The 14433-nt window shown below is 41.7% G+C and overlaps 1 protein-coding gene across 1 annotated transcript; it reads right to left on the bottom strand.

Annotated features, from left to right (window-relative positions):
* Window positions 1–1548: 1548 nt before the first annotated feature.
* On the bottom strand, window positions 1549–12597 carry txnrd3 (thioredoxin reductase 3). The gene is made up of 16 exons (XM_031748465.2): window positions 12222–12597; window positions 11576–11636; window positions 10451–10560; window positions 9664–9771; window positions 9183–9255; window positions 8963–9082; window positions 8674–8816; window positions 8204–8319; window positions 7111–7336; window positions 6792–6884; window positions 6326–6402; window positions 4662–4818; window positions 4216–4323; window positions 3865–3960; window positions 3611–3745; window positions 1549–2582 (listed from the first exon to the last, which is right to left on the bottom strand). Exons 1-16 carry the CDS (start codon window positions 12336–12338, stop codon window positions 2520–2522), a joined length of 1803 nt encoding a protein of 600 aa, XP_031604325.1. The 5' UTR covers window positions 12339–12597; the 3' UTR covers window positions 1549–2519.
* Between the last annotated feature and the right edge of the window lie 1836 nt (window positions 12598–14433).

The raw sequence follows: 14433 nt of genomic DNA, 5'->3' as shown, positions 1-14433 counted from the left end.
CGCTTGTTGTCATGGCAGCCGTGCAGGTGACAGCGTTTTCAGATGTGAGCAGGTGAACCCAACAAAGGCTTCACACCAGCCTGGTTGCTATTGATCACAACCGCCACTTGTGGAGGCTGAATAGTCCCACAGAAACCTGGAGGAAATGATGCTATTATCTCCCCGCAGCTCTCTGATGCAGGCCACATGAATAGGCTGACCACTTCAACGGGATGATTTTCATCTGGTGTACCTGTGTATGTATGCAACACTCCAAACATCCGCCTCTGCTTATTTCAGCACCGAGACCACTGGAACTATGTGGTATGACATAAATAAATGGAAAACTGGATATTAACTCACAGAATATATTTAATGAGTTCACTGCAAAAAGAAAAATGTATAGATTAACTGCATTTTTAAAACCATTATTATTAGCTTTACTATGTATTGCTACATTTTTGGAGTATTTACATAATTCATTCATTGCATTTTGACCACTATATGGTTCCCATGCAGGGTGATACAAAGATATGATTTAAGGGTGAAAGACTACATCGACCCTGGTTGGGGCTGGGTCTGCTCTGGCGTAGCTACATGCGGGATCACTGCTGCAGCCCCTTGTGGCTGCTGGATGACCCCGGTCTTTTCTAGGTGGGTGCCACAATTGCCCCCTGCAGTGGTCCTCCTGGGACTCTCGTACTCTTGGGGGCCTCTTGATGCCTGCTTCGTGTCCTGGGGGGCAGGGCTGTGGCTCCCCACACCTACCCTACCCTACCTACTATTACACTTAGATGGAGAAACCTTCTGAACACAAGCGCGCTCACAGAGGTAGCCTCCTCAGACGCTTGGCTGCTGCCTCTGAGCATGTCTGTATTATTACTGTGTGCAGCTCAGTAACATTTAATATTTACTACTACACATTCACGTGTTGTTTTTTCCCCAGCAGGTGATGAAGCAGATTTTGTGTTTTTTCCTCTCCATCCCTCTTCTTCTGTTAACTTCCTCCCCAACTTCTCTTTCCTGTTCACCAGTCTTGTCTGTTCTGATTGTAATAATGCAAAATGAAAGTGGACCAGTATAGCAAAAGCTGCAATGGTCTAATGGCTCTAAAGTAAAGTCTGTGTTCTCTCTTTTTTGGGCAGAAGGAAAAAAAGATGTTTGCTGATGGTACTGCCAGACTAACATGACATTTTTTTTTTTTTTTAATTATGACAAATTAAAAAGTGTGGTGTGCAACTGATCTAAAAGCAAAGTTTAACTACAATGTGAGATTTAAAGTTCCATTTTAACCAGGTCACACCATGTACACCAGTTTATTGCCAGAGTGTTGCGAGTATATCAGTCCAGTTAAATCCTATGACATATTCTTCAGCAGAAACACTGAAGTTAAATGGAAAACTATCAAGTACCATATGACTAAGTAACTTGTAACTTTTTTTTTTTAAACTTTTATTATTCTTGACCTAGATGGAAATCTGTGAGCAGATTCTCTTGTTTCAGAATCCTGAAATCATTTCACACATAAAAGTCCAAACTGGGTCACACGAGTCAAAGGCAGACGAAACCTGAAGGTAGACATGCCTTTATTTAACGCCGAGTAGTCTCTACAAGTTCCACACAAACAAACAAGCCATTTATACAGATGAAAGGTCGTTGACAGCAACAGCAGCGCCGTCTTCCAAACGACATACAGCTTTACCATACATATGAGACAGCACAATGCAACAAGCAGTCATTAAATTACAAACTGAGTTTTTGACGTACAAACTGAGTAAAAACACGACCAGAGCAATCCAGGTGGAAACTTCCCATTTGCTTATTTGAAACAGTCTCCAGGCTCTTGATGCATCACAGGCTTCTCTTGAAAACTGACAACTCTGGTGCTTCCACAAAGCAAAGATAAATATTGACAAAGACATGTATATTCATATAAGTCAAGCTCAACTTATAAACCTGTACGAAGGATGTATGGAATGATGAAGGCATGGTGATAACCTATGCACGCACCAGAATTGTGCATCTTTTCAAACCCTGGTAATGAGCCAATTTATAATAGATCAATCTGGGGGGCGGGGGGGTTGGACGAAGGGTTTGGGCCACCATCAGGTGCTTCTACAGAGGGACATCGATCCTTGCCCACCCAATTATTTGAGGTTACGGGTAAGGACGTCAAAAACAGCCCAAACACACACTGAGGAATGGTGTGTGTTTGGGCTTCTCTGAGAGTGACACGCTGGTGGGGCCCAATAGAAACATCAGGAGAGTAACCCCGCTGTTCAGCAGGCAGCTTTCACATCAGACTCCCTCAGCCAGAGCAGAAGACATGCAGATCTTCAGCCCTGACCAACTCCATTTACCTCATAACTCCCAGTCAGATTGAGTGTTTTACATGTTCAGGTGCTCCTGAGAAATAAATGCCCTGTAAAGGGAGGGGCTGGAGGTGAGGCTGAAGTTAAGGTTGACTGGGAGTCAAGAGGAAAAGGTTTAGTAGGAGAGTCTAACATGAGAGCAGCCTGCTAAACGAGCAGGGTTTAACCTCAGCAACCGGACTGTGTGATGTCTCCACCAGAGCTCTTGGTTACCTCCAGAGTGGTAAAGACCTAGAAGGTAAAGAGGACACAGGAACATAATTAACATCTTTAATGCCACAGGCATCTTCTCATTGGTTGAAAAGGGATTGTTCTTAGTTCTATTTGTTTGTTTATTCATCTACAGCCAAACATGAAACTTCATACCAGGCTGTCACATCAATGCACTGTTGTTTGTTTCAGATGAACATATTTGGGGTAAAAGGTAAGAAAATGGAAATAAATATGATGTAAACCCATCAAACAAGAGGATCCTCAGCAGCCTAATGCACTGCCATTAGCACCAGCACGCATTAACATAATGAATAATCATACCCCCTAATTACACCAATTATTCCCAAGCGTGCATCACCACACACACAATATTCAAACAATTCAGACACTGATTCTGTTTAAGAACTACCAAGTGCTACACACGATGAATATCCTGTTCCAGCCCATGATAAAAGAGTGAGACCACTAAAGACAGACATGCAAGCACTTTAAACAAGCCGTCTATGGCTGCTCTTTGGACCTTGTTTCTTATCCTGGCTGTCTGATAGGACAACTGCAGACATGCACAGCTTTCTTTCTGCCTTCAGCATATTTGCTGTGCAGTTTGTGTGCTAAAGGCAGCTCCAGTGTCATTTCCTGTTCTTACTGGCTTGACGAAAGTGCTATTGCAAAATGCTGTGGAAATTAACAGTTATTAGTTGTCATACTGGACCTGGAGTGGTTTGACACTGAACTGTGCAGTCTTTTTACAGTCTTAGATTAGTCTAATTTAAAAAAAAAAAAAAAAAAAAAAAAAAAAAAAATCAATTTAAAAATCCTGTGTCGCCTTGTTCTCGTATCCAGTTGGGTGTCTAGGCCACCTGCCAACCCGGCAGGGTGGCGATAACTTTTACAGATGGCCCAGGTTTGGACCAATTCTTGGATGCTGGCTACGTGTCTCACGAAAAAACAAAACCCCATCCTAAATAAATAAATGCAGGATCTGAGGCAGTCCACTAAGACAGAAAGATACCCAAGTAAATCAAGTGGCAGCATTGTCTTTTTACCTCAGCACAGGTTGGGTGGATGCCGATGGTGGTGTCCAACTGTTCCTTGGTGACACCACACTTCATGGCTGCACCGAAGCCCTGCGTCACCTCTCCTGCATTTGGTCCTAGGTAGTGGAAACCGATGACTCGATCCTGCAGAGTGGCATAAACAATAAAAAAAAAAAAATTAAAAAAAAATCAGGAGCTCAGGCTGGTGGCTGCTACAGATTCAGGCACATTTGTCGGTTGCATTTTAGTTTCTCTGATCTTACGTTGTCTAGTTTGTTGCAGATGATCTTGCTGTAGCATTTGTTGTTGTCCCTGCCGGGTACGGTGAACTCCAGAGGCCAAAAGAGACTGTGATACACCTGAACATGAGACCAGAAACACATGAATGTAAAAGCTTCAAAACAAATGCCGTTCTGCTGTCCAACATCAGGCCGCATTCACAGATGTACTGAAGAGTTTGTATGACTGTGGAATAAAACACTAAATGCATGCATTTGCATGATGGCAAGCTCTGACAACCAAGTAAGTTAGAGACAGTTTCATTCAATCTGAAAGCAGCAACCAGAGCGCACAGTCAGCCGAGCCCCGTGTGTCATCAATAATTCAGCTGTTACCTCGATGTTTTCCTCGCCGTAAAGCTCGATGGCTTTCTCCTCTGGCAGACCGCAGGAACCATACTCCAGTGGGGTGAAGACTGTGGTGGGAACATTGATGTAGTCACACTGCAAAACAGCGTTTGGTTAGTGATTAACAAAATCTTGTTATGGAACACCAGATTCATCATGTGGAGCACAAAACATTCTGACCTTCTTTATGTCCTTCCCTTTCAATGGCTTCCTTCAGATTTTAACAATATACCTCTTTAAAATAAGATTATTAGTCTTAATGGCACCTTAACATTCAGTTTCCATCCTACGAAACTGGTCTTTATGCACCTTAAATAGGTACTAAGAGACTGTTCAGACACTTTATGTCTGGCAATATTGAGTTGGTTGTAGTTTAATGGACAAAGAGATTTTAGTATGACAGTCAGAAATCATGACAGTCACGTTGTACTTACTTTGACCGTTGATCCTCCGTAAAGGCGTCGGGCCAGCAGCTTGCCAGCCTGGATGGCTACAGGTGTCAGCTCCCACTTGCCTTCCAGAATGTCGCCAATGGCATAGATGTGGGGCATGTTGGTCTGCTCTTCATCATTCACAGGAATTTTTCCATTCCTGCAGGATGGGATCATTGAGGATACCTTTAAGACTTTTATCCCGTTTTGTGACTTCAAAATAAATATCTGACTGTTGAAGTTCAAAGTTAAGTGGGTGTAACAATAATAGAAAATTACAAATTCATTTTAACTGAATAACAAATATTTTCTTTATAATAAATCTTTACAATAAGCCTGACATTGTGTAGATGACTGGGGACCATTATAGAAAGCACCAAAGAAAGTTATACACTCAACAAAAAGCCTGCAGGAAACAAGGTTAAAGAGCACCACACAGATAAATGTTTATGCGGTGTGTCAGTGACAAAGCAGAAATGAATAACTGGCTATGAGGTCATTCATACTTAGCAAAAAAGGAGAAGCACACTTGTAGTGGTATCCAAATCACTGGCAGTATTCTGCACTGCGCAGGAGCAGAACCAGCAAACCAGCCACAGGCCTCTGAGCACAGAAGCCCTCTGGCTAACGGTGGGCTTCAACTAAAAATTGCTATGGTCATGAGACAGGGCCATATGACTCAGAACACTCTTTAAAGCTGGACTCATGCCATCTTAATCTCTGCAGGCCTCACAACACAGGCTCAGCCATTCAGTTATTCACACAAGAGTGGAAAGAAAGCCTTATAGAAAACACTGCATTTATATGCTGGTATCAACAGCATCAACAATGACCTGCAGGTGTCAGTCTGTGAGAATGTTTTTCTAAAACTAATTTTATACTTTTACTCTTTCAAAAACAAACAAAACAAAGAAACATGTGCACTCAGAGCAGAAAGCCTTTTTAATATAGATACTTCCTTTGTTCTGTCACTTAATACCAATGTGATATACAGCAGTGTTCTCATCTTACCCACAAGCAACCACTCACCTCCCCACCAAATTCCCCCAACACTCACACCACGCACAGAGCCCTGAGCAGCAAGAACTGCTGAATCACCGTGACTGTACTGCGAGTATTAAAGGGACAGGGGAACACATGTACAAGCACTCAGAGAGCACAAACCTCCATCAAGCCAGCTCACCCTGGGCGGTGTTTACTTTTAATTGTATTTTCTGTATATTCACTGTGTTTTCTTTGGTCTTCAAGAAGTTTGCAGTGCAGTAAAATATTATACTACAGTATTTGACAGAAAGACAGATGTGAAATGTAAATGTGAGGTCAGAGGTCAAGTCTCACATGATATTTGGATGCAGACTTTTAAAAATAGTTTTAAAGATGAGACATAATATGAAAGTTTGATCTCATTTGATCTCATTTGACCTTGAAGGAGAGGCCAGAGGTCAAATGTGACAGGCTAATACCATATAAAGATTTTAAAATTTCCATGTGTTGGTAATACACACCAGATTGTCACAATCATTAGTTTCTCAGACCTCGACCCCAGTCTACATGCCTACAGAAGCCACAAAAAAGGTTTGACCTATCAAGTTTGATGATGATTTAATGACACATGCAAATACACTCGAAACATGGCCTCCTCGCAGGTAACAACATACTGAACTTACTTTGGGTTGACTTTGACTCCTGCCTTGTCCAGGCCGAGCTTGTCTGTGCATGCGTCTCGGCCCACTGCGATCAACACCTGAAGAACAAAAATCCCAGCTTGTTAGCTTTAATACAGTGTCACTGCCAATTGTTTCAGAGACATGGCATCTTCTGAAGACTAACATGAGAGCTGATGATTACATGGCAGTATCTCAACATATCACAGATGATGTAAAATCATCATATATTTGGTTGAGTTAAACTGTAAAAATGGGGGTTTAAAAAAAAAAAAAAAAAAAAAAAAAGTACCCTAAACACTATGGAGCCCAATTAATATTAAAATGCCCACAGAATAGTGTTTATTGCAATACTAAATGTAGTTGCTTTCACAGAAATAAGCTGTGAGAGAAACCGATTACTCTTGTGACGGAAATACATGACGACGGAGCAGAGAGAGGGGTGAAGGAAAACCGAAGCGATACATACAGTGTTGTACTCTCCCTCGATGATCTCGTCGGTTTCTGTGGACTTAGCTGTTACCTTCAGCCTGCCAGGAGTTCCTGCTTCAAGCTCCTCTATCTGACACACATAATTGAAGAGAAAAGGCTTAAAACATCATTCAAATATACACTGATCAGAGTCTACTGATCACCTCCTGCGTTCACTATAAATCAAAGGCTTTTAATGTTGACCTATTAAGCACATGACCTGACAACATTAAAGATTACAGCTATTACCAATGCATGTAGGCATACTCTGAGATCAATAAGCTAAATCACAAACAGCAGGTTGTGTTAACGCTCACCTTTGTGGGTACATATTTACGGAGGAACTTAACACCGTGCCCCTCCATGTGTTCGCCAGCGCGGTTGGCCATGTCCTGGTCGAAGCCCCTCAGCAGGATGGACCGTACCATGACGGTGACGTCGAGCCCGAGGCCGGCCAGAAAGCCGCCACACTCCAACGCCACATAGGACGCTCCGATCACCAGAGTTTTCCCCGGGCAGTAAGGCAACGAGAAGAGGTCATCACTGTAAAAAAACAAACAAAAACAAGGTGAAGTTAAAGCAGGTTTTTGTGCAGCTAGATTTGCATACAAAGAATTTAGCAGGTGTGACACTGGCTTCTGCTGATTCTGATCTAGATCTTCAGGTTATTTTTTCTTTTTACCTCACAGGGTGTGGAGACATGCTATCTAATCCTTATTTAAAGCCTTGAGCCACACTGGATTATTTAATAGAACAAGGTTCATGATGTTGCTCAGCGCTGCCCTGCACTCTGAGTGACCAGCTTGTAGGAAAAAAGTTTAAATTCATTTCCTTTTTTCAAAGATTTGCAAATAAACAAATATTTCATAAATAAATATTTCATGTCACAACAAATAAATCCAACCATATCCCATATTACTGCTTATCCTATCCGTTTTCAGGCGTAAGCTATAGGATGTGTAGCTTAATTTCAGTAGCTGACAACAAAAGTACCAAATCTGGCTGACTGTCCAACAACAGCTGTGAGATCTGAAGAGAATCCCCGAATAAACCCTACCAAGCCCAGGCTTGTTTCTTACATTGTTCAGACAGCTCTGGTTTAAGATCTTGTGGAATAAATGAGCCTCTCTGCCAAGACAGGAGCATAATCGTCAAAGACACCTGAGGATAATCTCACATCAGCATTCACAGAGCAGGCAGACAGACGGCTGCTCTGAGGCACAACAACCTGCTGGATCATTAAAGGGCAGGTTTGTTTTCAGAGATCACACCCTTAGCAAGTGACACTTATTTCAGACACCCATGAACCCAACCACTGGTCTAAAAAGGAGCTCTGGATGGAGCTTCAGTCACTCACACACACTATAACATAGTTTGTCAGATTCTGTGTACTCTGCACGGTGCTGTCACCTGGTGATGCAGTACTCCTTGTCTCCGGGAACGCCCAGGTAACGTGGCCTCTCACCCGTAGCCAAAACAAACTTGGCTCCTGTGTAGAACGTCTCCTTCCCTCGTTTGTTTGTAGCCTGTCAGGAAACACAAACAAATATTTGATACACATGCAACATAACAGGAAGTCTTTTCAATGTAGTGGATGTTTCTGAAACATCTGCTTTTTGTGCAACTAGTGAGGTGATTGCAACGACAGCCAACAACTTCTAAACACCGATAAGTATTTTTGAAAAGCCTGTTCAGGACAGACGAAAATAACAGTTAATTCAACAGGATGATTTCTAAGCTGACAGCTTACACAGATTAGTAACAGGTTGCGAGATGGTAACATGAGCAAGTAGAGAATGAAGACTTTATTCAGTTATGAAACGACTAAACCTCTGCATGAGTTTATTGAAGGTTCATTTTCATTTAAAGCAGTCAGTTACCTTGATTTTGTGTGGTTCCACAAACTCTGCATAGGCATTGACATAGTTGACATTCTTGTCCCTCAGTGATACCCTGTAGCCCCAGTTCAAGGAGCCAATGTAGTTGTTAACAGCAGTCTTCATCGTGTCCCAGTTGTGTTTCACTGAAGACAGAAACAGACACTCATCAGTAGAAGCAGTGGAAAGACTACGGGGTGCCTCCTAAATGGGCTCGCCTCTGATTTACCACGGCAAGCTGGTGCGATGTCACCCCTGTGTGACCTCCTGGGTCGGTGCCCTGAGCCCTCACCTGTCTCATCGAACTCCCAGCCGAACTTGCGCGCGTCCTGCATGGCCGTGGCCAGCAAGGCTGTCTGGTGCATCAGCTTCTTGGGAATGCAGCCCACGTTCACACACGTTCCTCCAAGACCTGATCGTCACAGCAGAGCACAGTAAAACTGTCGTTTAGCAGCCACAACAGATCCAGACAAATCCTGCGTCAAACGTTTTACTAAAAGGAAGTATCATACCCCAAGTGGTTCCTTTTGGTGTGGGCACAACGTAGTCCAACACCATGACCTTCTTCCCCAGTATAGCAGCTTCCTGTTGTTACAAGAATATATCTTACTGCTGTGTTGCACAGTTTTATGGAGCAAACAGAAGTGGTGTAAGTGAATTACATCATCAGCATTAGTTTCACACTAGTTCTGAGAAATCACCAACAAACCACAGATCAAGAACCACCTTGCACTACATTTCATTATGATCACACATTTTAGCCTTCACATTTTTCTGTTTTCCTGTCATTTACACTAGTACTCTAGTTTCTGTCCTGCGTCCTGTTTATCATATAAGTGTGTCAAATTCCCGCTAACAATCCTCCCAGAGACAAAGCATGCAAATGTCTGAAATTCTGCAACCCCACACATGTACAAAAGCATGGCTGTCTGTGGGATCCCCAGTTCACACAAAGCAGTCAAATCGGAGCTAAATATTGAATTCTGACATCACCTTTGAGCAGGCCAAGCCTCCAGAGCCGCCTCCGATGACGATCAGGTCGTAGTCGTAGTCTTCATTATCGCCGTTAAGCAGCTGCTGCAGGCTGCCGTCTTTATGGGCCTGACACAAACAGCAACACAACGTTTGTTACTGTAGCACTTAGCAATGCTAATCATTTCAAACACAGTTACAATTAAAAAAAAAAACAACAAAAACAAAGGGTACACTGAGCTTTTTCATACCAGGTGTTGCTATTAACAGATATCCCAGTACAAGTCGGATAGTAGCACTGCCATCCATTATCTGATGTGGATTCGTATGAGCAGTGTGTTGGGCGACAGGTAAATTTTGCCATTCAAGTCTCTGGGTGATGCTTCCGGTCGGGATAACATTATTATTTACAAGTAACTAGGTCTACAAAGATTAGCTGCAGCAATTTTACTGAATGTTTCTGAATATTTTCATTAAAGTTTTTATACAGTAGCATTTCTTTTTCCTGCAGCTGTACGAAGTGTATGAGACGACATAGCCCACCCTGTTCATGCACCCCTGATGGAATAATCACCATAAATCTTTTTCTTTTTTACATTTTCAATGAATTTCTTACAGCTTGGCTTAGTAGCATCATACGCTGACAACCACATGGTTTGTTTTCACCTCTTTCCAGTTGTGACAAAAATAACCAACCTATTTCTGTTATGAGAAGAGGACACTATGTCATATTTATGCCACAAGAAAAAAGCAAAACAAAAATGAGTGTTAGCAACATCTCAGCTGCAAGACGACTTTCATTGCTTACCTGTAATGTTTTGTCACAGCCACCGATGTGCTTCTTGTTGATGAAAACGTTAGGAACCGTTTTCTGTCCGGTCATCTCAAGCAGCATCTCCTGGTAGCTTGTCCCATTATCTGAAGGAGGGGGGAAAAAAGGTTATGCATGGCAACAAGTTTTTCACATGCTGAAACTTAGCCATGAATTGTGTGTTTATACCATCTTTGATGTGCAAATGAAATACAAACAACAAAAGGGAAGGGTAAACCTGTAATGTGTACTGCTGTAATAAACAATTTCCTTAGCTGATTCTGTGCTGACTTTTACTGCACATTATGACCAATTATAGCCACTGGTAATTAAGTTTGTTAGGTTTTCCACCGATTAACGTTTAACATCCACTGCGTGCAACCCATCTCTAGCATTAAACCTTGGCAATTAACTCAGCAAGACAGGAGCAGTGAGGTACGAGTGCACTGAGATAATGGCACAGGGCCATCTTCGGTGAATGACTCAGCACATTTTGTGCTTCTACAAAGACAGCCCAGACCGTGTGGACTAACATGGTGAACCAGTATAGGACAACGTTTCCGATATGTGAACAGAAAAGCAAATTCACTACTGTGAAAATGTAATATATTAAATTAAGGGCTTTGAAACTGACAGCACAAAGCAAAATGTACATTAAACAGGAAGAGGCTTTCAACAGACAAATTAGAAACACAGGCCTTAAACAAGCAGCTGGACTGTCATGAGTGAATTTTTAAAAACCTACACTAAAATAGCCAATAAAGCAAACAATAAACATGTATTGTTTTAGTTATATAATTGCTACCAGGTCACAGACAAAGATGGTCAATCCCCTGTTTATACCTGCATCTTTGTCACTCATTTGCTGTAAGAAGTGATACATATTTGTTTTGCTCAAAAGAATCTGCAGTTTTAAGCCTTTAAATGGAAAACATCATACAACACTATAACTAACTATAAGCACTTACTTTACAAAACTCCCAGCTGTTTTTTATATAGTTATTCACCATTTGAATAATACACATAAAGCCACTTATGGGCAGCCACAGAGTGTAACAGCTGCTAACAAACATTAAATATCCCTCACAGCGGCTATCAGTTACCTCACAATGCAAGTCTTACCCATAAGATCCAGCTCCACCACATTGCACTCGACTTTCAGTTCTTTGAACAAGTCTTTCACCTGAAAACACAAATAAGGTAAAAAGATTAATCCTACATCAAACGCACACAACATTGTCCACACGTTAGAACATTTCATACTAACAAATACTTCATCTTGTAACTGTAAGCCTTTGTGTCCAGGTTATGGCGGCAGAAGACAGCATTTTAAAATGGGAGAAAAGTATGAATTTTAAATAAATTAGCGCAGCTTTGTAAATACAGTGCGTTCAGAATTTACAGCGCATTGTAGCTAATCACTAGCAGAGTTAACTAAGAACAATACGATACGTAAAGTTGACTTTCCAAAGAGCTGGTTCAGAGGCGGCAAAAGCGTCCCAGGCTTAAATGTATAACACTGGACATTCATCTTCCGCCATTGTCGACCTAACGTAAATTATATTAAAGGCTTTGCTGTTCAGTTTTGTTTTTGTCATTTAGCGAGCTTATGCGTAATAGTAAACTTTTAGCCACCAAAGTTGATGACTGTACTAACGCAGCAAGGCCAAACCAGCAATTAGACCAAGCCCGTGTACTTCGCGTTAGAAGGTGGAAGTTTCTGACCAGCGCGGAGCGTCTACCGTCTACGACAAACCAAACGCCTTACCTTTACACAAAATGGGCAGTAGCTTTTGCTGAACACAATCACTTGATTGGAGTCGATAAGCTCTTGTATCTGAGATTTGAGTTCCTTCTTCCCGCTGTCATTTTCGACGGGAGGCATTTTCGAGATATTTCTGTCTGCCTGCGCAGGGCAAGCTTAGGTAGACGGCTGGCTACGGCTGGTGGATAAAAACCGAACAAACCGTCTCTCTCTGTACAAACTCGAGAACAGATCTAAATCTCGAGTCTGTTTCCCAGAGAAAGTACTTCTAAAAAATATACTCGAGCCGCGGGTCTATCCCCGGATCTACTCCCTTTGCTGTCACCAGCTAGTCTACCAACCGCGCCAAACGTCTTTTACCATTTCTTGTCTCGTTACGGTGGGTGCGCTCGATCTGTGTCACCGCGCTCACCGTGAGCTCCATTGCTAATCACTACATGCAGGAAGAACCCCTCCCACTCGGGAAACCTCGTGCTATAAAACGCATCTACCTATAAACGTCACAAGGTTGGGTAATTACATGCCGTAAAGTACAAGAACTGTTATGCAGTCAAAATATTCCGCTTAAAATAAAGTATTTCAGAATTAAACGCGCACCTGCGTAAAAAATAAGTAGCAACTGTCAGTTAAGGTGACGCTAAAACAAGTTGGGGGCCTACAGGCGTCTCCGTAAGACAGCTAATCCTAAATCAAGACAGGAGTGAATGGAAGAGGAGCTGTACAGGAATGTACTGATGTATTGTTGACGTTTGACAGCAACAGAAAGCTAAGTTGACAACCGTGTGAGCCCCTAGCCCCCGAGTATTTCAGCATTATTATGAATATTACTTGTCTAATTGTGGGTCCTGTAAAGCTTACAGGCTGGTGTCTACCGCCATCTGCTGGTAAGTGTGACACAGGTACATTTTCTCTGTAATAATTTTCCAGGTTCTTCCTTTTTAAACGGTCTATTCCTTCCTTTTGTCACACCTTCCCATGGCAAACGCCAAATGTCCACTCTGTAGCACAATTTCTGTTAAAAGTTCAGTATCCCTAATAATAAAACGTCCTGTCTTAAATACACTTTAATTTAAAATAAAAAAAAACTACATAAACTAATATTAATACAAATATTTTTCTCTCGATTTTTTTGGTTTCTGAAGAAAAAACATAGACAAGATGATAGATTGATAAAGACATGCATAAATCAATATTTAAATTCTGTTTTATTCAAATAGCACCAAATCATAACAACAGTCGCCTCAGGGTGTTTTATACTGTAAGGTTAAGATCCTACAATAATATAGAGGCAACATAGAAAACCTCAACAATCACATGGCCCTCTATGAGCAAGCACTTGGTAACAGTGGAAAGGGAAAAAATCCTTTTAACAGGAAGAAACCTCAATTAGAAACAGGCTCAGGGAGGGGTGGCCATCTGCTGTGATTGGTTGGGAGTGATGAGAGGAAGACAGGAAAGAAGACACACTGTGGAAGACAGTCAGAGATTGATAATAGCAGCTGGCCAAGACTATTGCAGCATAACTAAGGGAGGATTCGGGGTCACCTGATCCACCCCCTAACTATATGCTTTAGCAAAAAGGAAAGTGTTAAGCCTAATCATAAAAGTAGAGAGGCTGCCACTGCCTGTCAGTTCACTTTTAAATAAGCCTGTTGTGTCAGTTTTGTTTAATATTCCCAATAAAAGTCATAACCTGGTCAAAAATGACTACAAGATTCCTCATAGTGTTACTGGAGGCTAAAGTAATACCATTTAGACCAAGTATGTGGTTAGACACCATATTTATAAGATTTTTAGGACAGAGTACAATGACCTCAGTTTAATCTAAATTTAGGGGCAGGAAATTAGAGGTCATCCAGGTCCTTATGTCTTTAAGACATTCCTGCTTTTTAACTAATTAGTGTGTGTCATTTGGCTTTATGCATAAATAAAGTCGGGTATCATTTGCATAGCAGATGCCTTGCATTGAAAGATACTGCCTAAGGCAGTGGGCCCCAACCCCCTGGTCTGTGAGTCGTTTGGAGAGTTGAGGCTCGGGTGTGAAATTTATGGTTTTCAAGGTTTTTATCGGTTTTTAGTGTTATTTTTTAATCATTTTTATCATTAACTCGGTTTCCCTGGCTCTTTTCCCGTGTGTTATGAATAAATCGTATTTTTTTTGGTACCGGTACTGGTTTTATTTTGTTGTATTTATGTATTTATAATATTGTCGGAC

Source organism: Oreochromis aureus, linkage group 5, assembly GCF_013358895.1.
Source record: "Oreochromis aureus strain Israel breed Guangdong linkage group 5, ZZ_aureus, whole genome shotgun sequence".
NCBI classification, from domain to species: domain Eukaryota; kingdom Metazoa; phylum Chordata; class Actinopteri; order Cichliformes; family Cichlidae; genus Oreochromis; species Oreochromis aureus.
This window is presented reverse-complemented; position numbering and strand designations above follow the sequence as displayed.